The sequence below is a fragment of the Leishmania panamensis genome (genome assembly GCF_000755165.1).
Source record: "Leishmania panamensis strain MHOM/PA/94/PSC-1 chromosome 20 sequence".
NCBI lineage: Eukaryota > Euglenozoa > Kinetoplastea > Trypanosomatida > Trypanosomatidae > Leishmania > Leishmania panamensis.
Window position 1 is genome coordinate 2,304,091 of NC_025866.1, and position 23,400 is coordinate 2,327,490.

General features: G+C 61.0%; 6 protein-coding genes across 6 annotated transcripts, besides 1 other annotated feature; all 6 read left to right on the forward strand.

Moving 5' to 3' along the window:
- Positions 1-209: 209 nt before the first annotated feature.
- On the forward strand, positions 210-3,905 carry LPMP_205560 (hypothetical protein; the record flags this gene model as incomplete). Its single annotated transcript, XM_010700452.1, has 1 exon — positions 210-3,905. One exon carries the CDS (start codon positions 210-212, stop codon positions 3,903-3,905), a length of 3,696 nt encoding a protein of 1,231 aa, XP_010698754.1.
- Positions 3,906-5,597: 1,692 nt separating this feature from the next.
- LPMP_205570 (hypothetical protein) lies at positions 5,598-6,545 on the forward strand (the record flags this gene model as incomplete). The annotated part of the gene is made up of 1 exon (XM_010700453.1): positions 5,598-6,545. The coding sequence occupies one exon, from the start codon at positions 5,598-5,600 to the stop codon at positions 6,543-6,545; it is 948 nt and encodes a 315-aa protein (XP_010698755.1).
- An 862-nt stretch (positions 6,546-7,407) lies between these two features.
- Positions 7,408-8,940, forward strand: LPMP_205580 (axoneme central apparatus protein, putative; the record flags this gene model as incomplete). The annotated part of the gene is made up of 1 exon (XM_010700454.1): positions 7,408-8,940. The coding sequence occupies one exon, from the start codon at positions 7,408-7,410 to the stop codon at positions 8,938-8,940; it is 1,533 nt and encodes a 510-aa protein (XP_010698756.1).
- Positions 8,941-11,376: 2,436 nt separating this feature from the next.
- On the forward strand, positions 11,377-14,037 carry LPMP_205590 (hypothetical protein; the record flags this gene model as incomplete). Its single annotated transcript, XM_010700455.1, has 1 exon — positions 11,377-14,037. One exon carries the CDS (start codon positions 11,377-11,379, stop codon positions 14,035-14,037), a length of 2,661 nt encoding a protein of 886 aa, XP_010698757.1.
- A 994-nt stretch (positions 14,038-15,031) lies between these two features.
- LPMP_205600 (hypothetical protein) lies at positions 15,032-18,559 on the forward strand (the record flags this gene model as incomplete). The annotated part of the gene is made up of 1 exon (XM_010700456.1): positions 15,032-18,559. The coding sequence occupies one exon, from the start codon at positions 15,032-15,034 to the stop codon at positions 18,557-18,559; it is 3,528 nt and encodes a 1,175-aa protein (XP_010698758.1).
- A 566-nt stretch (positions 18,560-19,125) lies between these two features.
- Positions 19,126-20,165: a repeat region.
- Positions 20,166-21,011: 846 nt separating this feature from the next.
- Positions 21,012-22,037, forward strand: LPMP_205610 (hypothetical protein; the record flags this gene model as incomplete). Its single annotated transcript, XM_010700457.1, has 1 exon — positions 21,012-22,037. One exon carries the CDS (start codon positions 21,012-21,014, stop codon positions 22,035-22,037), a length of 1,026 nt encoding a protein of 341 aa, XP_010698759.1.
- Between the last annotated feature and the right edge of the window lie 1,363 nt (positions 22,038-23,400).

The window sequence follows — 23,400 nt, forward strand, 5'->3', positions numbered from 1 at the left end:
CACACTCGTAGACACAGAGACAAACAAAAGAGAATTTGACAGCAGCAAAGCGGGCAAAAGGCCAATCTGCTAAAGCCAAGGGGAGCGCGGGCGTCATCGGGTGCTGTGCGGTGGGTATGGAAGCGCCAGCAGAACGCGCCCCTCCAGTGCGTACCAGGCGTTTTACCGCTGCCACCACCAATGGCACCCCCACATCCTTGTCCCTCAGCATGACATCTAGCTTTCCGGTACACCATACTGCTCACATGTCCGCCTGTGCGGCCACGGGCAGGACTAGCAGAAACCTCGATCCCTCACAGCAACCGCCACTGCTACGTCGTCTGTCTCCATCCTACACTCGGTCACCCTACGCCTCACCTGTGACCGTACACGAGGGTGCGGCTACCTCCTCGTCCGCTCCACTAGACGATGTGTCGTGCCTACCTCTCGATGTATTGGAGCCAGCGGCGGCCCGCTGGGCATTGACGGCTGACCGCGGAAGTCGCCGAGCACCTCGTGTGCGCAGCTCTCTGGGTCCGCAGAGTGACGTTGTCGACACAGGTCTTTTCGTGTGCCCCAACACAGTCGTGGCTGCCCTTTACTCAGCTGCACCAGGGCGCGGTCATTTGGTGATGACGGCCGAGTCGGGTGGGTGGCTGCGAGTACGCGAGCAGAAGACTGGCGCCATTCGCCATCAGCGGCAACTGCGCGATGGTGGCGAGGTGTCGTGCTTGGCGTGGGCTTCAGCCGGTGGCGACACAGCTGTCGAGCCGCTCGGCGCCGTGGTAGTGGCTGGCCAGCTCAGCGGTCTCATCAGCTTCTATGCTCTGGTTGGAGAGTCACTAGTGGAGCTGCCGTTCGCCACGTGCGTGTTTCACGAAGCCCCACTACTTAGCTGTCTGCCACTGCGTGCTCCAGCCTCGGCAGAAGAACCGGCGGCGACGGCGCCCGGCGCCCTTGTGAACGTGCTACTCTCGTTAGACGCCGACGGCGTGGTGGCGCTGTGGTCCCTACAGCTGACTGAGATGGGCGGGGGCGCTGATCGAGGGAACGAGGCAGAGCTGCGGCTCTCAGCGCTGCTGCTGGACTGCAGATACGCTTTTCTATCGCCGACGTCGTCGTTCCCGCCGGTGGTGATGGCGGCCATGGGTCTCTCATGCGTGTCGACCTCCACATGCTGCGTGTTATCGACCCACCGCTTTGTACAGCAGCCCCTTTCTCCAACCGGTGTCCCAAGCGACGGCGATGAGGAGGCGGATACGCAGGGGAGTGCTGTCGTGTTCCTCTCCAGTTTCACAGTCTCTCTTACTGCGGACCCAAACGCTACCATGCTGTCGATAAACACTGGGGCCTCGACGGGTTTGGAGGAAGGGGCACCCACGCCGGATAGCGCGCAGCCCCCTCTCCGCAGGGATTGGAAGGTCCTGCGAGCGTACCGGGTCCCCGTGGGATTGTTGCCGCAGAGGAGTGATGAGGGCAGTTCTACCTCCGTCAACTCTGCAGTTGTGGCTATCACCGCCCTCTGCGTCACGGGCTGCATCAGCCACAGCGGCAGTGCTGCGCCGGCGGAGCAGCTGTGGGCTGGCACCGCTGACGGCCGTCTTCTCATTTGGGAGGCACACACAGGCCGGTTTGTGCGCTCTCTGCACTCTGCCTCTGCGGCACCGGTGCACAGTCTGACGAGTGTGCCGTCTCCCGGGTCACCTGGGCAGGCACTGGTATGGGCGAGTCAAGCGGATGGTAGCGTGATGGCGTGGAGTGCCGATACATACACCGTGGCGGAGGTGCTGCCCGTCAGCTACCCGCCATCCGGCCCAGTGGTGAGTAGGACTGGAGATGCAGAGGACTCGGTGGGTGGCGACCCTGCAAACGTGGTGGTGACGGTGCGCGACGCCGTCGACCTCCTGCGTGCCACACGCCACCGCTGTGCTCCGTCGACATTGCGGGCACCGTGGCGTCGCGGCTGTGGCTTCACGCTCTTTGTGAAACCGATGGAGCTGGTGTGCATGCAGCGCGCGTGGTCCGTGGGTACCGACGGTACTGTGCGCACATGGCTGCTTCCCAGTGGCAGGGCAAGCGCAGGCGGCGCTGTGGCGGACACTGCTGGAGCGGCTGTTGCCTCTTGGCCGACAAGCGACACAGGTGGTGCTGCCCGCGCTGCCTCGCTGGACGCCCACACTGTGCGGTGCTACTTGCAGGATCGGGCCGACGCCTTGGCTCGTGAGCGGCAGGCGCAACGTCTGGCATCGGAGGCCCAACAGGAGCAGCTGCAGATTCTTCAAGAGCGCAATAGAGTGTTAGCTGCCGCGCTGCAGCAGGCCATCAGACGTCTAGAGCAGGTGAGTGTGGACGACCTCGTGCGATCCGCATCACGGCCGTGTTCGTCCCCGTCCGTTGCTCCGTTACAGAACGAGGACGGCGCAGACGCGGCACTGGTGGAGTCCGCCGTTCTCGCACCAGGCTCTCCCACCACCACATCAACGACCACACTTTCTGCTGTCTCTGAAGCAGACGAGCAACCCGTCGTGGCAGCTCAGCTCTCTACCATCGTCGTGACTCCGGATGCAACGTCGCCTCCACTACCGGCTATGACGACGTTGCCACCAGCAGCGCAGATGCACGTGCAGGCACTTCAACAGCTTCTGGAGGAACTGCACGCCAAGCTCGAGGAAAGTTGGAGCCGCAACGATGCTCTGCGCGAGGAGCTGCTTGAGTGCCAGCTTCGCACGCTCGGGCGGGAAGAGGACATAGCGCAGAGCGCGCTCATGACTGCGGCCGACGAGGTTGCTGCGGCGGCTGCGACAGGAAACGCAGAAGGGCAGACCAGTGCGGCACATGGGGTAACAGCGGCGACAGCAACCACGTCTGCGCCTTCACCAGTGCTGCCCTCGGCTCATATCGCTACCTCTTCCTTATCCGGGAGTACCAATGGTAGCTACACACAGGAGGAGGGTCGTGCGCACAGTGACCGCCTGCAGACATCCCCACCGCCACAAACCCGTCACGCTCCTTATACAGCGCTCACGGCTTCCGCGGATAACAGCTTCCCCTCTAGCGCGTTTTGCAGCCCGTCCGTCGAGGAACTGGCGCCCTGGGCTGTTGCGCAGGCGCGACCGCTGACCCCTCCACCACCGCCAGAGATGCGGTCCACTGAAGATGCCTCCTACCCACTCTCGGTGAAGCCACAGGTAACGCCTCCATCGCCCACTGAGGTGAGCCCGAGCACCTCTACTGCAGCAGAGCGCTTCTTCAAGGCTGCATCCGCCATGCTGCGTACTTCGACGATCACCTACGGCGACGTGGCAAGACGGGAGCCTAGCGTTGCCGGTCGAGCACACGTGCCAACGCCACCACTGCTGTCGGAGACCGAGGAGGAGGAGGACGTGTACGCCGAGGAGGGCGACTACACGGACGGCGACGACGACGAGATAGCTCTGTTGGAGGCGTGGTGCACAAGCGAGGGCGATCTTAGCCCGATACCAGGCCCAGACCCAGTAGCTGCTCGTGGTGCTACATCTACGGACGCGTCCGTCGTACGCGGAGGTCGAGGCGAGCCGTTGCCTTCCCCGCTCTCTTTATTCATGTCGACCAGCTTTTCCGCAGGTCACGCTACTGGCGGCAGTGGCAGTGCCATCGACCGCCCCGGTGCACTTCGAGTTGCCTGGCCACCAACACACGTGACAGCAACGTGGACAACGCCGGCGCGTGCAGCAGGGCGAGACGATCCAGTGGTTGATAATGCGCGGGGACGAGTGCTGACGGCTCCATCTCGTCGATCCGGCTCGCTAGCTGCTGGCAGTGCACGACCAGCAGCAGTCGGAACTGGTGTTGTTCAGAGTGCACCGATGCAGGGCGCAGGCACAACGCCCTCCGCGGCGTCGCCACCCTACGCCTTTCGCTCCCCGATCATCTATCGACCAGCCTAGGTCGTCTTCTGGAAGGTCAAGGCTGGGAAAAAGCTGAGGGGGAGCAGGGCTGCTGCTGCTAATGCAGACATCCACCAACAAGATCTTCCTCGCCTGCTCTTGGGTTGGCATGCCAGCTTCCCCTCTCACGCCTGTGCACGCCGCCCCGTTTGTTACTGTTTTGTTCTCTGAAGTTTGCGCACTGATCGTTCATGTCCCATCTCACCCATGTGACATGCTGAATGCCCGCGGAGCCCAATGAAACAGGAATACATGAGGAAAAACGAGTCGTCCCACCGTTGACTACAGCGTGCCAGCGCATCGTCTGGTAGAGGGGTGGTGGTACCCCAGGTTCTGGCGTATATTCGAAAGATGCCTCCGGTGCCTGCAACTGTGCACGCAGTGGCCGTGCAGATAATGAGCGGAAGAGTGATGTGGGCTTGATACTTTTTGATAGACCCGCTTTCACATTCTCCGTGTGCGCATGTTTCTCTGTGTTTCTGCGCAGGTTTGCATGATGATCTGGTGCTTGCAAGCTGACGATGCACCTTCTCATCTCCTTTCTCCCCCTCTTATCCCTTGTCTCTCGCAGGCCCTCACCGCCAGGAACGACTTCACATGGACACTTCTCCCTATCTCCGCATAGGCGCACACTGTTCTTCCGCCCTCTACCCGCGTGCTCTTCCCTGCCTGCAGACGCGGAGTAGGAGGGGGCGTGTGTGCAGAGTTGTAGGGAAGAAGAGTGCTGACGTCTACAAGTGAGAGAAATCAACGGGGGTGGGGAACGGAGCCCCTGCGCTCTTCACAGCGCGTGCATGCATGTGTGCAGCAGCTCCACGTACTACAGCTATGTGAAGAGCTCTTATTTCCCTTGCCTCCCCCCTCTCTCTCTCTCTCTCTCACGTTGCTCTCGCCGTGGACATGGGTCGCACCACCTTCTTGAAAATCCCCCTCTGCTTATTTTTTGCCGCAGTCCGCACCCGGTACGGGCACCCACACTCCCGCCCATAGAGAGGTTTACCCATCGAGGCTGACGCACACGGTAGCGACAGACAACAACGACGCTACCCCTTCCTCTACCCCGCTGCTTCTCTTTGGTCGAGGCAGTACTTTGTCACTTGGCTGCTGCAGGTGCTGTCCAGTTCGGGGAGGAGGGGTAGGAGGGAAGACGAAGACAGTCCTGAGCGCGATTGAAGGGGGAGGGGGCTGCCGTGCTTTCGCACCTCCTCACCCTTTATAGCCACATCCGCCCGACCTCACCTCCTTAGTTGTCTTTTCCCAATGCGCACCGCGTCCGAGTCCACCTCAACAACCCACACCGACATCACTCGTGCCTCCACGGCCGGTGGCGCGAATGAGTCGGCGGTTGTCTCGCACACGGTTCACACAGCCAAGGCACAGCACGCCCTCTCTCTCTTCGCGAACCTGCGAGCAGACTTGTGCACTTCGACTTCGCTGCAGTCGTCCAAGTCGGCAGCGCACGCAGCCTCGGAGGCTCGAGCATCGTCGGCAACGCGGTGTCGCACCTCCGCGCCGTCTAGCTACGCCCATACGCTAGACACCCATGCTCGGCTGACCTCGTCCACGTCTGCTGCAAGCCCCAATGCCGATGCGGTGCGCTTCAGCACTCTGCATGACCTCCAACGCAGCGGCATCAGCTGTAAAGCCGACGATGCTGTCGCGCCGCAGGCATACACAGAGGCCGAGCTCGAGATGCTCTCGCCAGTCCAGCTGCGTCATCAACTGCGCGTCGCCGCGGCCGTAACCCAGCGTCTTCACCAGCGATCACAGAGACTGGAGAAAGAAGTGGACGCATGGAAGCACAAGTACGCGGGGCTCGAGGCCAAGACAGCTGCGGAAATGAGAGAGGTCGGTATAGACGAAGGGAAACTCACAGAGCGCCAGACGTTCTCGGCCTCATTACCAGACGGTACCCATCCTCATCAATCCATAGTGGCTCCGTCATCGTTGACAGCAGCAGTAGCTGCGACTGCTTCGGCTTTGGCAGCGACCCAGTCCCTCGAGGTTACTGAGGCTCGCTCGCGTCAGTTAGAGACCGAGGTGAAGCGGCTGACGGCGCACAAACAGGAGCTGACAAAGAGACTGTACGTGGCGGAGCAGACCGTCGGGGCACTGAAGGAGAAACTTCGTATTATGGCCGCCATCTCTCCCGCTACTTCCAGCGCCGCTTCGTCACCTCTAGGTGTGGCAAAGACCACCGCTGGCGAGAGCGCCTCTGACAAATCGCGATCCAAAGCACTGGAGAGCGGGGCAACAACAACACCTACACGGGCGCCACCGAGCCCGAGCGGCACCGCAACAAAGAGCGAGATGGTGGACCCCTGCAGCGACGGTACTGTTTGTGTTGACGGGGCTGATGGGGAGTCGTTCGCTTGCTTGCGCAGCACCGTGCGTGAGCTGCAGCGCCGTCTTGATCTCTCGGAGGCCCGTGTCGAGCAGGCGGAGCAGATTCACTTGGATGCGCTGTTGCTCCACCGTGAGTCGACCCCGTCCGCGGTGGCCCTCGTGAACGCTGAAGTGCAGAAGCTCTTTCAGCTGATGCAGCAGCAGCTCTTGTCGAACGCAGTCCAGCAGCAGGCGGAGCGAGCCCGTATGAGCGAGCTGCTTTACCAGTTGCAATGCCAGCAGCGTGCACCGTAGGAGAAGCTTGCACCGACACCGCGATGCACACACACACACACACACACACGTGATTGTCGACGTGTGCCGGCGTATGTGCGCTGTGCCGCGCCACCCTCTCGTTTCTTTTCTTCTCTCTTCGCCCGTTTGAGATTGCCCACCATGTAGAGCGCTCTGTTAAAAAGCGCGCACAGGCTGCGCTTGGCAGATGCATACCCCACATACACCCACACCTATGCCCATTTCAGTAACACGTGGACTCTTTTTTGAAACCGTTCACGCACACACGAGGAGGCGCCGCGCTATCGCTGCGAGGTGCACTGACGTGCCGGCGATGGTGATGGGCTGGGCGAGAGTGGCGAGCACTAACGCATCGGCACCATCTTCTCACCCCCGCATTCTCTCCTTCCTCTACGTTTGAGGCTGTGGTGGTGGTGTCAGTGGCACTGACACTGATGACGACTTTTCGCTCACCTGGTCACTCGCACACTGATGCAGGTCAGTTCGCTCCTCATCACGACAAAGCGAACACCGCCATCACCGAGAAGCAGCACGAGATTCCTCAATACTTTGTGTGTGTTTCTCTGTAGAGTGGCGTCTCCGCTTCAATGAAAACGCCCCGCCGCCGCCCTCTCTTTCCCCTTTCTGTGTCCCTCCACATGTTTTTCCCTTCTTGCCCCTCCCTCCAATCCATACCTACCACCGTGCAGCTCGTTGTCTTTCTCCCCCTCCCGCTGACGTCGTTGTTATAGAAGCGCCTCTCCTCACTCAACACACGTGCACCCACGCGCCCCCTCCCCAACGCACAGGGACCCGCGGATCGACGCTACACGGCTGCCCTCTTCGCCTCCCCCTCCCCCCTCTTTCTTCCCTCCAACAGAAAATGTCAAATCGGGTGATTCTGCAAACCTTCGATGAGTACCAGAAGGCACGCGTCAGGTTCGTGCAGACAATCGCAGACTTGGCTTCCAAGCCGGCCAACATTGAGGCACTGCAGCAGGCGGGTGTAATGCAGCTGCTGCGCCCACTGCTACTCGACAGCGTGCCGTCAGTGCAGCAGTCTGCTGCGCTGGCGATTGGCCGCCTCGCGAATTCTAGTGAGGAGATGGCGGAGAACGTGGTCTCTGGAGATGTGCTAACACAGTTGGTGTACTCGCTCGGCGACCAGAATCGCTTCTACAAGAAGTCTGCTGCGTTTGTGCTGCGTAGCGTGGCGCGGCACTCCCCGCAGCTGGCTCAAGCTGTCGCCGACAGCCAGGCGGTGGTGGCGCTTGTGGGCTGCCTGGAGGAGTTCGACCCGACCGTGAAGGAGAGCGCCGCGTGGGCACTAGGCTACGTCGCCCGCCACAACGCAGACCTCGCGCAGGAGGTGGTGGACAAAGGTGCCGTGCCACCGCTGGTGCTGTGCGTGCAGGAGCCGGAACTGTCTCTGAAGCGAGTGGCGGCCTCGACACTGAGCGATATCGCAAAGCACAGCCCAGAGTTGGCGCAGTCCATTGTTGACCAGAACGCGATCACCCATCTGGCACCGCTCATCACCAGCAGTGACGCGAAGCTGAAGCGGCAGGTGTGCCAGTGCCTGGCGCAGATTGCCAAGCACAGCGTTGAGCTGGCGGAGCTGGTCGTCGAGGGAGAGATTTTTCCGAAGATCTTCTTGCTGCTCGCCGACAGCGACGAGGTGGTGCAGAGGAACGCGGCAACGTGTATTCGCGAGATTGCGAAGCACACACCAGAGTTGGCGCAGCTCGTTGTGAACGCCGGTGGTGTGGGTGCGCTGGTGGAGTACACGAGCACGACGAGAGGCAGCACGCGCCTCCCAGGTGTTATGACGCTCGGCTACCTCTCCGCGTTCTCTGAGACGCTGGCGCTTGCTGTCATCGTGGCTCATGGCATCGTGCCTCTCGCTGACACGCTGGAGAAGGAATCCGAGGATCACATTCGTGCCGCCGCGGCGTGGTCACTGGGACAGCTCGGCCGCCATAGCGCCGATCACGCCAAGGCGGTGGCCGATCGCAACGTACTCCCTCGCCTGCTGGACGCGTACCTCAACCCCGGCAGCTCCGACGACCTGCAGACAAAGAGCAAGCGTGCCCTCAAGGCCATCATCCAGCACTGCGTCTACCTTCCCGCTCTAGAGCCGCTGCTGCACCCCGATGCACCGCAGGACGTCCTCAAGTACGTCTGCGGTCAGTACGCGAAGGTGCTGCCAACCGACGTGGCCGCGAAGCGCGAGTTTGTGGCGAACCGGGGTTTGGCCACGATACAGCGCATCAAGGCTGAGCCGGGCAGTTCCTTGGCAGAATCCATCCAGATCATCAACAGCTGCTTCCCACCGGAGATTGTAGAATACTATTCGCCCGAATACGCACAGACGTTCATTGAGAAGATCGAGAACTACCACGTGCAGCAGCACTAGCGGCGTGTGCGCAATCCAGTCATGAGTGCTGAGGAAGGCAGAGGAACATGAGAAGGAGCACTGCTGATGCTCAGACGCCAAGAAACACAGGCCCACACATGCGCGCGCGAATACACCCACACGCTCTGCTCTTCTTATGCTCCCTCTTTGACTGTCTCCCTCTCTTTCCATCTCCTGCTCTGCTGTATCGCTGTACGTCGTCGTCGATGCGCTCCCTTCCCTCTCACACCACCGTTTTTTTTTTCCGCTGCCCCAAGAGGTGGCGGCTCTTCTGTCGCTGTGTAGTCGTTGGTACGTGCTGCGTGTGTGTTCGAATGTGTCTGTGTGATGAGGGAGGGGGAATTGTGATTCTTTTATTTGCCCCTCTCGTGCCGGTGCCCTCCCCTCGTTGTCAAAATGTACATATACCGGGTGGACATAAAGAGGGGGAGAGAGAGCCCCTCGCCGTGAGCCACCCACTCGAAGCCCCCGCCCACACGGCGTTCGCCTCACCTCCTCCCCTAATCTTTCCTCGCTTCTCTTGCCCTGAGCCTCTCGTGGAGAGGCCCAGGAGGAGAGTGCAGACGCACGCGACCACGAAGTCTGGTTTCTCTCCCCTCTCGTCTTGTTTTCGTTTTCTCTTTCGATGGTCGTTGATGTACGCTAGGAAGTCTATGTGCGTCTCTCTCCGTCTGTTTCACCCCCCTCCCCCTTTCCCCCGACACAGACGCCGACACGGACACAGACCAACACATGCTCACTTTCTCTTTTCGCCTTTTCTTTACTTCTCCACGCACCTCCAGCCCTCCCGCTGCCCACGCCTTCGCCTCTCTCACCGCCTATTTCCTTCACCCGCATTCCTTCCCTTTGCGTTCTGTGCGTCTTTTGCTCTTCGCTGTTTTTACCCCTACTCTCTCCTGTGGACCGTGTCGTGGGAAAAAGGCGAGGGTGGCACAATGCGGAGGGAGGATGGGGCCGTCTACCCCCTTCTGAAGGGGCGCCGTCGGTGTTTTATACCGTGGGGGGTGTGGGAAAACGAAACAAAGGCACGATTTAACGCGAAAGCACTTCCGCTGGCGCCGTCACTGGAGCTGCTGCCCTTTCTCTCCCTCCTCTCTGCGTATTTGCGGGCATGTGGCGCAAAAGGGGGAGGTCTACACCGAGGCTTTAGGGCCATGCTGTACACCCTCAGGGGGTGCGTGCGCCCGACGTCGCTGACGCGCAGTGGCATGTACTCGTGTCACCCAGCGTGGCAGCCGAGAGAAAACCGGCGTGTCTTTGCTCTTGCTTGAAACGCTCGCCATGTTATGGGAGCGTGTGTGCGTGTGTGTGGATGAATGTGTATGGGTGTAGATGCTGACTTGTTAGGAAGAGGGAGCGGCTGTGGCGGATGAGGGAGGCGGAGAGGGAAGTGGCCGTCAAAGGCTCAGGCGTAGCATCTCTGTTGTTGTCTGTGACCCTTTTTAAGCACTTTTCACTCTTCGTCTTTCCCCTGCTCACCCACACACCCGCACACTCGGTGTTCCCCCTAGGGGGGCACCCCATCCCAGACAGAGGCACATGCAGCCCTCCTCTTCCTTGTGTGTTGCATGTCTCTGTCTCCCTCCACTCGCCATCTGCCGCTCTCTTCGCTCTTCTTTTCGTGCTTCACTTTTTCGCACGAAACACCCACGCATGTATGTCATCACACGACGAGGGCAAGTAGTGCATGCATGTGAGCGTATGCTCCGCGTGCGTCAGTGCTTGCACTACAGCCCCTCCTCTCTCGCCCCTCAGGCCTCCCTCGCCAGTATCGCGCGCCGCCTATCGTTGGCCCTAGGGAACCTAGCGGGGCACACACCCACACACACACACAGCGAAATACCGATTCCCTCACAGACACACAGAACAACGGAAAGCAAGTTATTCAGCAGCACCGTATCTGTGCAGTAGTGGAGAGAAGGAAGAGGTAGTGCAAGCAAAGAACAGACGCCACAGTCACTCACAGGCACAGTCACACGCAGACCCCTCGCCCCCGAGACACACAGCCCAGCGCGTACCCGTGCGTACTAGAGAGATTATCGCTGGTGCTTTCGACCGCGGAAGGAGAGGTGTGTGCGAAGAGCGAGTGCATGTGGGGCGGCGATAAGACTCCCTTGAAACAGTGCCAGCCTCCACCACCACGTTGGTAGGACAGACGGTGCACCCTAGTTTGCCCTGTTCGCCCACTGAATGAACCCGCCGGGCCCCCCACCGGTATCTAGCGCAGCGGCGCTGTCGCCACAGGCGCAGAGTGCTGTAACTTCGCCACCGCCCCTTTCTCGTGTCTCACACAAGAGCGGGCGACGAGGGGAGGAGGCAGTGGTGCCCGAGCACATCGCTGGGCACGCTGCGACGCGTGTGTTGCAACCGCCGCCGCTTACTCAGCTCAACGGTAAAGTCACTGGCGCGACAACCGCCTCAGCATCTCAGCCGCAGATGACGTTGCACGTAAACTGGAGTAACTGGGGAGCGTCTTTGCCACCGAAAGGCTACACCATGTCCCAGCGAAATATTAGCGAGGCACCAGCCGACTACGGCGGCCAACAGAGCAGCGAGCAAGCTTCGCGTCAACACGGTGAAGGGGACGCAGTGGCGGGACGGGGCCAACTGTCGGCCGCTGCTCCGCTGCCCGGGTCCGCTCACCGGTGTAAGCGGCGTCGCACGGAGCATGTCCTGTTCATCTCGCTCTTGAAAGAGGTGTTCATGTATCTTGACACAATCGCCTCGACGCAACAGCAGCAGCCCGATCACAGGCGCGTTGCCGGTCATGCAGAGGAAGATGAGGAGGACAAGATCCAGGGAACCACCGCTCTCCCGTTGCACGCCGCTGCGTCGCGCTACAGCACGGCGTGTCCTGCTATCCCCCACGGTCTCTGGGCTCGTAACAGAGACCGCAGCGGCCCCCTCGGTGCGGCATCGGCGCCGCTGATGTCTGTTGATTCCGCGGTTCGAGACACGTTGCGCGTGCTGCAGCAATGCTGGGAGTACTGCGGAGCTCCCCACGACGCCTTTGAGCCCATTCGTCTGCTCTCCCCCATCACGGTTCATCTTCTTCTCACTTACGGTCATCACACCGTCACGCACGACGGACAGTACGTGGTGCTGCGTGGCGGGGCGGAGCACCTGCCTTGGGTTGGTTGTCTCTACAGCATTCTGCTCGTCTACGCCTACCGCCACCGTGCCGCCCCAACGATCGCGGTGGCCACTGGCACTGATGAGGGTGATGGCAGCGTGGCCCTGGGGTCGGAATGTATCTCGCGCCTGCTGCTGTTGAATTGCCACAGCTTCGGCTGGCTGAACCACAACGGCGCCGGCGAGTACGAGTGCAGTCATCGACGGCTTTACCAGGTGCGAGAGGCTCTTCTCGAGCTCCTCGAGGACCCGCGCTTCACGGCTCTCGGCCGTCCTGCTGGATGCCATCTCTGCGCCTCGTCCATGGTGGGCGGCGATGCCTGGACGTTAGTGCTTCTGGGCGACACGATTGTGATGGAGGGAGGCGTCCCATCACTGGGGCTGGCGCATCCGCGCGACACGTTCACGGCGCACTATCAGTACGGCCGCGGCATCGCTTGCTGTGTGCCCGATAGGGGCGGTGACCTTCAACTGGACTCCACTGGTACACCTGTGGTGGCGGGGCGCGTCGCGCACACGCCAACCGCAGGCAAGGGACTGTGTGCTGTCCACCGCGAGTCGCCGCAGCCAGAAGCGATGCAGGCCAGTCGCGAGTGGCACCCGGATCCGCATCAACAGCATCGGCATCTCGAGACGCCTTCTGGCGGCTGCCAGGTCGAGGAGAGCTTTTCCACCTTGGTGTGTTCTGGCGGCCATGATGGGCCGTTGCCCGGTGTGATCTCCTCCTCATGGTTGACCAGCACGGGCGCTGCTCCCTGCCGATTGCCAGCGGTGTGCTGCGGCGTTTGTCGCGCTCTGGGGGTTCTGGGTCAGGCAGTGCTGTTGGGCCCAACCGGGTCTCTCGTGATTCACCTGCAGTTTGACGAACGTGAATGGTTTGACATGAGCGCCCCAATAGTGCCAGCAGCCACGGCCCACGGCTGGCTGCCCACCGCCACCGCTGATACTACGGCGGCGTGCCCGCCACTATCGTCGCACTGGGCATCCCAGTACGCTGCCGACCCAGCCACCGCACTGGCAGCGGTTTTGTACGCCGTCTTGCAAGGCGGGAGCGCCACGAGCTTCGCCGGGCAGCATTGCCACGCTTCGGTTGGAGGCCACCGCAGCAGCCCGACACACGTTGGCGGCTCCGTCTCACTTGCCGAGTTTGTCGAGTGGCTGGTGTGGCTCCTGAACGCCCCGCAGCCGGCCCTGGTTGTGGAGTGGCACGTCTCCACCTCTACCTCGACGACGACCACCACCTGCACTACTCACAAGTGCGAAGATGTTACACCGAGCTTGTCGCGTAATTTGGGGGTTTGTGGCGGTTCGCAAGTGTCAGTCTCGTCGCCTTGCACCCCCGCGGCACAGCTGCACTCACCGTTGGTCTCATCGCGATCTCCGGTCACCGCGCCTCCCCATTCCATGCATTCTTGTGGCGCCACATTCGGCTCAAAATCATCCTTTCAGGTGACTCGCGCCTATGGCAGAGACGAGGGCTACGCAACCGCCTCGCTGTCCACAGACCACCCGCAATACGAAGGCTACCTGACCAGCTCCTCCGCGCCGCACGGGACTACCACCTCCGTTCCATTAGGCACGTTAACCCAGCCCCGGCGCCCCACCGTGATGCAACTGCTTGAGACGTACAGCGATGTGGTGCAGAGCCGCGCCGCCGTGCCTGCTCCCCCCGCTACCACCTTGCCAACCTCCTCCGTTGGCAGCTCGTGCGCTCTTCCATTCACACACTCCAATGGCACGAGTGAGCATGCCGCCGAAGCCATGAAGCCGCACCGGCTACTGGACTGCCTGCTGGCGGCGCAGGAGTCGTTGCGGCTCTGTGAGGCCACATCCCTCTTTGACGGGGTGGAGCGGCCGCTGGTGCTGGCGAAGGAGCTCGAGGTGGCTGCCGAAGCGGAACGATTACTGAACGCGAGCTCTGTGGTGACCTCACTGCAGTTTCGTCCACGCTCTGCACGACTGTGAGACGGGGGCGGCATTGGTGGCCACCTGCATGTTTGCGCAGCCTCCTCCCCCCACTTGGATCCTTCTCGTACCCCTCGCAGCTTCACTGTGGTCACGTGGGACCGTGGCTCTGACGCCGTTGCTAATGCCAGTGAGAGTGTTCGCTCGTCGTAGACTTACCGCATTCGCCGCCCGCGCGCATACGAAGAGAAACAACAGCACGTGCACCTCCACCCCCACCCCCACACACAGGACCAGTGAAATCGAGGTGCCTGTACGCTGCCCCACTACATCAACTGCATTTGTATGTGGTCGCAAAGGAACGACAGTGAGTGGGGTGTAATGTGCCACTGTCTCATGCACGCCTCCCTAGTTCTTTCAGCGACCTTCATGCTCAGAGGCGCACCTGTCTGCGCACACCTGTTCGCACATACACCCCCTTCCTGCATTCCCGACACATCGACGCTGTCCCCCCCCCCAACACACCGGCCCTCGTCTTAATTTTCTCTCTCTCCCCACTGTCTCTCTTGTGTCAACAACGGCGCCCATTGGCCGTAGCGTAGAAAGAGGGAAAGACACAGCTGCCTGCAGCCCTGCCTCTCCCCTTTCCCCCTTCCTTCCCTCGTGCGCGTACACAAGAGCTGCTACTCATCCTTGTCGTTGTTTTAGTAGCTCCAGACGGCACCTCCTTTCTCAAACAGTCTCTCTCTTACCCCCACACCCAAAACCCCCTATATATTCATAGAGGTTACCGCTACAGCCCCCCTCTTCGTTGCTTAGTGTTTGTATTTTGCTCGTTAGATCCCCTCGCTCTTCCTCCAGCATCGTCATCCCGTGCACACGTAGACGCCCAGTAGACGATTTATTCATCTGTTCGCACCTACGCTCACGTTTCTCGCTGTGTAGTAGGAGTGGCACCTAGAGGTACCCATGCGGAAGTAATAGAGCCTGCACACATTCATTCTCCCCTTCCCCCAGACACATACAGATAGAGAGAGACAGCAGCGCCGTGACGATGACGTCTCTTTTTCGTCGGTTGCGTTCCTCATCTCCGTCACCGCTGCGCACGGGCGGAAAGAGCGACCTCGTGGGAGCCGACGTGTTTCTCGTGCAGGTAATCGCGTTTGGCGAGGTCTTTGCCGTCCCCGTGTGCAGGACAACCCCTGTCACGGTTGTCCTGCGCCATGTGATGGAGGCAGCGGTGACGGAGGAGCAGGCAGCAGAGCTGGGTAGCGTGGGGGCGACACTGTACTACAAGGATAAGCCGCTCCAGCTCGACGGAACAATGGCGACGGTCTCGCGCAGCGCCGTCCTCCACCTGCACTCGAGCGTGTCGATCACCTCCTCCATCATCCGCAATTGTCGGAACGGTGCCGTGTCGATGCTGCCGGGTAGTCGCCGGCGGCACGCCCACACGACGGCCACCATGCAGCCCTGCCTGCAGGGCAAGAGCGTCGTCAGCGGTGGCTGTGGGGACCTCGGCTCCCTTACCCCTCACCGGCTTTCATCTGGTTTTGCGGGTCTTTCTTCGGAATGCAGCCCCAATACAGAGCGGCAGGAAAGCCCCGCGGGCGCGAGACTCGGTAGCATCTGCGAGTCTGTCTCCTCCGCCTACCCCAACATGGGGCTGATGAGTACACCGATGCTGCCCGAGGCAGCTTCCGTGAAGATGTGGCCACCGGCGGTGCTGCCGATGATGTCTGCCGTGCCCGTCGCAACGGCTACGGGGACCGGCATCGTTAGTGAGACACCGTGCTACTATTTTGTCCCCTGCGCAGGTGCCGCGGCGCAAACCTCGATACGGCTGCTCAGCACTCAGAGCCGCAGTGCGTCAGGGCTGTCGCTCATGGCGAGCCGTCGTCGCGACAGCGCCGTTGAATTTGCGAACAACTACCGCTTCGTTCCGGTCGGCGTCAGCCCGTTCGACATCGCCGCCACCACTGCAGTCGACCTGTTGTCGTCCTCCCCTCTTCCTTCCCCACCCAACGTGTCCGCCGTGGCCGCCAGCCGTTTCTCAGACAGTAGCGACCGATACTTGGTCTTGTACCTGCGTCTGCCACGCGACAGGGCAGTCGCCTGCATGTCTGCCGCTGCCCTGAACACCGACCGCAGTGTTGTCGTGGATGCGGTGGAGGCAGACGAGGTGCCGGTCGAGGCGCTGCTGAACTCGACCATGTCGACCGTTGTGGCCGCCAAATCCTGTGCCACCAGAGCGTACACATATCGCCGTCTGCGCGTGCTGCGGGACTTTCCAGTGGGCACACTGCGCGAGCTGTTTGCTGTGGCTGCCGAGCACCGCCTGCACCTCGCTCATGCCGAGGTGGAGGACGAGCAGAAGACCTTCCGTGAGATGAACGTGGCGCCGAACGCCGTCTTCTACTTCAAGCGGCGAGCCGAGGCAGAGCATCAGCACTCTCTGACACGCGAGCGCATTCGCGAGCACCTTGGTGCTGCTGCGACAGCGCTGCAGTCGCTGGAGATGACGAAGGATGACAGTAGCGCTGAGGGGCACTCTGTCCTTTCTTGCATCGAGCCTGGGTGTCCCTCGGCGGACCTGTCCTTTCCTCAGGCCACCGTACCCATGTTCTCGGGCACCGTGCCAAGCGTTGGTGCTCACAACTGCAGCCAAAACATCCTCAGCAGCAGCGTCACCTTCAACGCCCTCTCCATCAAGGAGCGTATACAGGCCTTCAACGAGAACGCTGTGCACAGCTCCACCTACGGCGCTGAGCAGGCCATCTGCTCGGCGGACGGCGGTGCGGCGGAGCATCTGCAGTCATGGCAGAAGCAACAACGCATCACAGAGCGCGACGAGTCACCAGTCGCCACTCCGCTGAGGGAGATAGTGGGGGTGGAGTCGGAAGAGTCCTGCATCGACGTGGACTGCTGTTTGTCAGATGAAGAAGAGGAAGAGGCAACCACTACCATGACCATCGCGACACGCCGTGCTCCTTCACCCCAAGCTGGTTCGGCGTCACAGGTCACTTCCACCTTCTGCTTCGCCACCCCTCCCGTAGACGCAGCGAAGCAGAACGTGGAAGCCGATGCGCTTCATGGCGAGGAGGTAGTGGTGGTCGAGGCAGCGCGCACCACAGCATCCACACAGTTGCCCAAGACGAGGCGGGCATCGATGCTGGTCACCAAGTTGGATGACCTGTGCGAGGACTGGACCAATGGCACCTCGGTGTCCACGGCCCTGGCGCCACCCCGCCGCGCTGCCGAGGGGGCACGGTCGCTATCTGTGGCTGATGCTTTGCAGCCGGCTGTCGATGCCGGTGAGCCCCTCAATCCACTTTCCGCACACGTCAATGGGGGCTTTCTTCGCCCACTCCACTCCACCGACGAGGCGACTGATGCAGCGCCGCGGCGAGGGTCACTAAGGGAATCTAACAAGGAAGCGGTGACTGCCAAGAGGGGAGTGCAGTCGCCCGAGGGAACCCCGGCAGTGAGCCGCCCGACCTCGACAGAGTCACCGTCAGCCAAGACGAAACGTTCCAACAGCGCCTCATTCTTCCATCCCCTGCGATGGCTGTTATCGCGTCAGCACAAGCCCCACAGTGCCACCAGGTCTTCCTCGTTCGGCAAAGATGCGTCTGCTGCCGCCCCCCTCGCTGCCGCATCGTCGCTGACGCCGTCCATCTCTGAGGAGGTCCTGAAGGCATTGAGGCGCAAGTCGGAGAACTTCAGCAGCAAGAAGAAATCCAAAGAAACAGCCGGGACAACGTCAACTCGAACCACGGCATTGGCGCCGTTATCAGCGGAGGTGGCGGTGAGAACAACTGGAGCAGTCGCCACGACTGAATCTGCGGAGCGAGGGAAGGTGGAGATGGGGTACACAGCTGTGCAACCGCAGGCGATTCCAGGGCACGGCAGGCCCTCACGCGGTAGCGGTTCATCGTACAGCCAACGCACTCGCCGTGCGAGTGCGAGTATGCCGTGCCAGCCTGTTGCATTCCTCGGCTCCGACTCTAGGGAAGCTGCCAACATCACTTTGCCAACGGCAACGCTCCACGCTGCCGAGGACATCAGTACAACCGTCGAGCCTGCCGTACTCAGCTCCACACGCATCCCTACTCCACACGAGTCGCAGACTCCTGTGTCGATCCTCGTCTCCGCCACGCAGGGGCAGCGCAGCAGCTGGCAGAGCAAGAATCGAAGCCCTGGGAGTTGCTCATTCGAGCGCGTGAGCCCAACTGCGTCCCTGCGGCAGCGCAGAGCGGAGAGCGGCACCCCGGAGTACAGTGTCGAGAGCCCCAGCAGCGCACATGGGCTGCGCATCATCCTCAAGGACCCGAAAGACCCCACACGCTTTCACTACGGCATCCCCGTCGAGCCGGATTGCCCAGTTGGGGAGCTGCGGGAGTGGATCGCAGCCATGCAGCGGCCGAGCAGCGCAGCGGGCGAGGTCACGCCGAACCTGCGCGATGCGCAGCGCTACGGCATCTTTCTGGGCGACACGTACCTACCCCAAGCGGACTCGGCTACCTTCGCTGAGGTGACACGCGGTCGCAACGACACCGTCTTTTCCATTCGTTCCTTGTAGCTTCGGCCTCTGCGCCACAGGCACGCAGCTGGCAGTGGTGAGATGCGTGTGTGTGTGTGTGCGTCTGTGTATACCTGTTGGCTGGTGCGATACTTGCAGCGCATGCGCGCTACACACCCCCTCCTCTCCTCCACCTGCTGGCACGCACAGACGTACAGGGCGCTTTTCTTGCTTATGAAAGAGGGAGGGGGTGTCGCACATACCGACAAGGACACGCATACGCCAAGTCGCGCTGCGCATTGATGCCGTCTTGTGTTACCTCGCTTCTTTCCTTACGTTGACTCCTAATGATGTTCTCTCTCCATCCCTCTCATATCCCCATCGCTTCTCGTTGTTTCCTGTCAGCGCTGTGCTCTACACGATTGCATGCCCCCGCGCGCGATGAGCGACGTCGGGTGAGCTGTGTGGCTTCGCATATGTGCATACGTACGTCTTGGTGGTTCTCTGTGTTGTGGTCGTTTCTTCTGTTTCTTTTTGTTTTTATTTGGCTGTCGTGCTCAGTCGCTTCCCTAACCACACGGTGTGCTGCCCGCTGGCTTTGCTCTGCCTTCTCTCCCACCAGAGTTCCCCGTCCCCGCCTGCTTTCTGCGCTGATGGCATCCGACCTAGAGTTGTGCTCCATGTACTACGCGAGACTCGCAGGCCGCTCGACGCCTAAAGCACACCTCGTTTCGCGGTAGGTCCTTGGACGCAATGCTCGGATTACGCTCATCTCACTCGCGCTGCATGGGTTTCCCCGTTGGGTGTCTATGGCTGTCTCTTATGCTCCTTCTGGACCACAAGCTGTGGTTTTTTTCTCTTTGCGCGCAGGCGCATGCTTGTTCAGGAGAGGGTAGGGGGTGCCCCTGCTGCCACAGACACATGGCAACGTTCCGCCTGTCGCAACACATGCGGACAAGCCATCCGGAGACGCCCTCGGTGGCATTGGCGGAGATGAGAGATGGGGTTAGAGAGCTTTCCACGCAACCAAGTCGTTCTGAGGCATTCCCCGAGATCCAATGGTGCGAGCACCGTGCACATGCGCTGCCAAGTCCAGCTGGCATGACGTATTGCAGCCAGGCAAGGCATCCAGAGGCCAGAGGGGCACGAGGGATGGCCGAGAAAGGTGCGGCGAAATCCACACCGATCAGCCCCCCTCCCCCCAAGTGCGTGCGAAGTATGCGGCATCCCCTACATCCGACCGCGTGCACTGAGGAGGCACAGATGCCGGAGGCATGGCGAACGCGCCACGAGCTACACCATCGAGTCCCCCAGACTCCGATGGGTCAGGTCGCCAGGCCACCATGTGGGATGCAGTGGCTTGAAGCGACGGAGGGCGAAGCATGCCATGCAGGCCGGGCACAGGGTCTCCGAGGGCCCTGGCCTGAGCCTGGCCGGCTTGGACTGAGGCGTGCGGTCCGCCGGAGTCCGTCTGGTGCCGATCGCGCAGCACGTACGCGAGGAAGGGCGGAGGACGGATGAGAAGAGCCCGCTAGACGCGTGGCCCGATTCGACAGCAGGCGGTTCGGTCTGGACAGCCCGGGTTGGCTTTTGTGTGGTGCAGCAGGGGCAGAGGCGGATTGTGGTTGTGCGTGCGTCTGTTGGCTGACTTGCTCGCGATGGGATGTGGACACGTTGAGGAGAAAAGTGTCACTTCGCTTCATCAGCGTATCTCCTTCGTTCTCTCTCACTTGCATGTCTGTTGATATCTGTGCGTCTCGCGAGTCTCGCTTTCTTTGGTCGTCTTGCGTCATCGTCGTCTTCCTATTGGTCCCGCATTCTCTTCTCACCTCTCTTCCTACATCAATGGACAAGTGCGTTCTATGCAGTTCTTCCACCACCACATGAGCAGATGTGTGCCGCCGCGCGTTCGCGGCACCTTTAACATGTCTTACGTTGACCTCCCACCCTCCCCCTGCCTACAGCTGTCAGCTACGTAAGGAGGAGTGGGAGGAGGGGGAGTCCATTCGCGACGGCTGCACGCGCATCTCAACCCCCCGTACCTCTGGTCTGTTCCCCCTCTTTCTATCCCTGTCCATGACCCTCGGATCCTTTTCCTCCTTTCCCGAGCGCATCCTGTAGCTGCCGCCAACCTCGAAGCCCCAATTCCCTCACCCTCTTTACTGCTCCCCAACCCTGACTGCTCTCTCGTTCTCTCGTACGCGCACATACGCACTTGCTTCACACAAGGAAACCTACTTGCATTGGTTTCCTCCCCTTCCTTACAAAGCACTCCTCTGCACAACGACCTCCCGGTCGAGCTGCGTTGAGCACTGAGCCAGAGTTGCAGTTCTCTCCCCTTCCCCAAGCGAATACGTCGTACCACGGCAGCTCTCTGTCTGCGTGCTGTCTTGTCTTCTGTCTGTGCGCGCGAGGCGGGCTGGTCCGCATAAAGCACGCCGCTCTTCCCTCCCCTTTCCGGGCACGAATGAGTGAGTACAGCACGAAAGGAAACCACGCGAACCTCTAGGCGATGCTGCAGCGCTCTTTCTGGCGATTTGCAGCAGGGGTGGCCGCTGCTAGTTCTGCCACGAGTGGCGAGACGCTTGCGTCTTTCACTGCCCGCGTTGGGTCCCTGTGCCAGCAGATGCACGGAGCGGGGGCGGAGTTTGACTGCGTTGCCGTGGTCCCCAACGAGGAGCAGTGCCGCGGTCTCGTAGCCAAGTGCGCCATTCGGGAGGGCACCACCGTCATATCGGTCCCCCTCCAGCGATGTGGCATCTCCTCCGAGCAGCTCATCAAGGACAATGCGTTTGTGCAGGCGATGGATCCCCCGAGCCTGGATGCGGTGCGACACCTAATGAACACTCGTAGCATTCGAGATCCAGTGATGCACGAGCAGTTGTACCTGGCGCTGCTGATTGCGGCTGACCACATGAACCCTGCCAGCCCCCGCAGTGATTACTACAACCTCCTCCCGCACCCCGCCATTGATGACGCGCTGGTGATTCAGCGGCACAAGGACATTCTCGACCCACTGCTGCTCGTGGAGTGGGACGACTACCAGAGGGAGATGCTCTCCATCCTGCAACACCTGCTCCGGCGCTGGAGCTCGCCGCTGACGCCGCCCATTCAGGTGGCGTACTGGGCGCTGCGCACCGTGCTCAGTCGCATGCACATGCTGCCCAAGGCTGGACTGGCACCACAGCAGCTGGGGTCCACCCTCAGCTACACGGCGCTGTCCACTGTCGATCAAGCGGATCTGCAGACGCGATGGCGGAGGCGATTCAAGTCCATGCTGAGCTCGCTGACGGGAAACCCAGCCGATGCCGAGGAGTACCACCTCGTCCCCACGCTTGTACCGCTGCTGGACATGACCCCGCACATCTCCTCTAGCAACGTACAGGTGGACGTGAACACGCGTGACGCCCGCGTCAACAGTTGCGCTGAGCTTCGTGCGGTGCGCGACATCGACGCAGGAGAGACGATTGGGCTGCGCTTCAACACCTCCCAGGCACCGGCGTTTCTGCTCTTCCGCTTTGGCTTCATTCCACAGTAGCGTGTGCCTGTGCGTCTTGCCGACGCTGTCCTTCTCATACCGTGTCACTGCTTGGTGTGGTTGAATGTGCTGCTTCTGATGCCGCTTCTCTTGTGCACCACGGCACCACATGCCTCTTCCCCTCGTCTACGTTGTCTGTTGTAGTGCTTGTCTAGTCCGACATGAGTGCTTGGTAGTTGTTGTTGGCTCGTTACCTGGGTGTTGCTTTTTCCTCACACAGATGCACTCGCTCATCTTGTCCGTCCCTTGCCCCCCCGCCGTTGCCTCTCTACTGGGCTTCACCCTTTTCGTTCCACTGTTTTCTGGTTCCCTGCAGTATGAAGCTCTGAGGGTCCATCCATGCGACGACCGCGCTGAATGCGAATCCGCCCCGGACAACGGAAAAAACAAACGATGCTGCCATGGCGTTCTCACAACCCCCGCCCCTTCTCTACAACCGACGCTATCCGTCTCTCTCGCCTCAGAGGAAGCGCACTTCTCCTATCCCCACCCCAACTCCCTCTCTTTCTCATGCATTCATCTTTCTACCTACGCAGACATTCACGCTCTGGATCTCATTAGGCACTCAGACGTCCTCTCCCCTCTCCAATGCGAGGACCCATCCAGTTTTATTTACCAGCGCATACACCCCACTAATCCCCCTGCTGTCCCTTGCTCCTCCTCACTCCGTCACCCTACCCAGTTCCACACGGCCATACATGGTTGCGTTCGAAGCGAATGAGTCAAGAGAAACTGTCCTCGGACTTCCCTGACAGGCGGCCTCCGTGACGCCTCCCCCCCACCTTCCCTTACCTGCTCCTCGACCCGCACTTTTTTTTCCTGCTACTGAGCGCCTTCCCGTGTATTGACTGGTTTGCCGCCGCTGCACTTCTTTTCTCTTGTGGCTGCTGCTGCTGCTGCTGCGAAGTACTGCGCGTCTCTACGTGTGCCTCTGCACGTTTGTGTATACGTGTGTGCGCACCAACACCCATCGCGTCGACACGGGGCGCAGGTACGCTGCTAGTTTTTCTCTCTTCTTATTCGAGGTTGACGCGTGCGTCTTCCCTCTGCCACCACAGCAAGTCATCATGTCTTCCTGCTCGCTGGGTGTCGGGCCAGAGCGCAAGGCCGCTTCGCGCGGCGGCGCGGTGGGCGGCCACCCCCTCCTCGTCGTTCCCCTGCTCGCGGCTGTCGCAACAGCCCAAGGGAGCACCCTAGTGCAAGGGGCGATGACCTTCCGTCGCGTCGTGGCTGCTGGTGCCCAATATGCGGACGACAATGAGGCGCGCCGCGCTCAATTTGCCCCTGAGGTCAGTGACGTTGTCGTCTTTCACTCATGCACAATCGAGTCGAGCCCGGCAGGGCGTTGAGCACGTTCTCACTG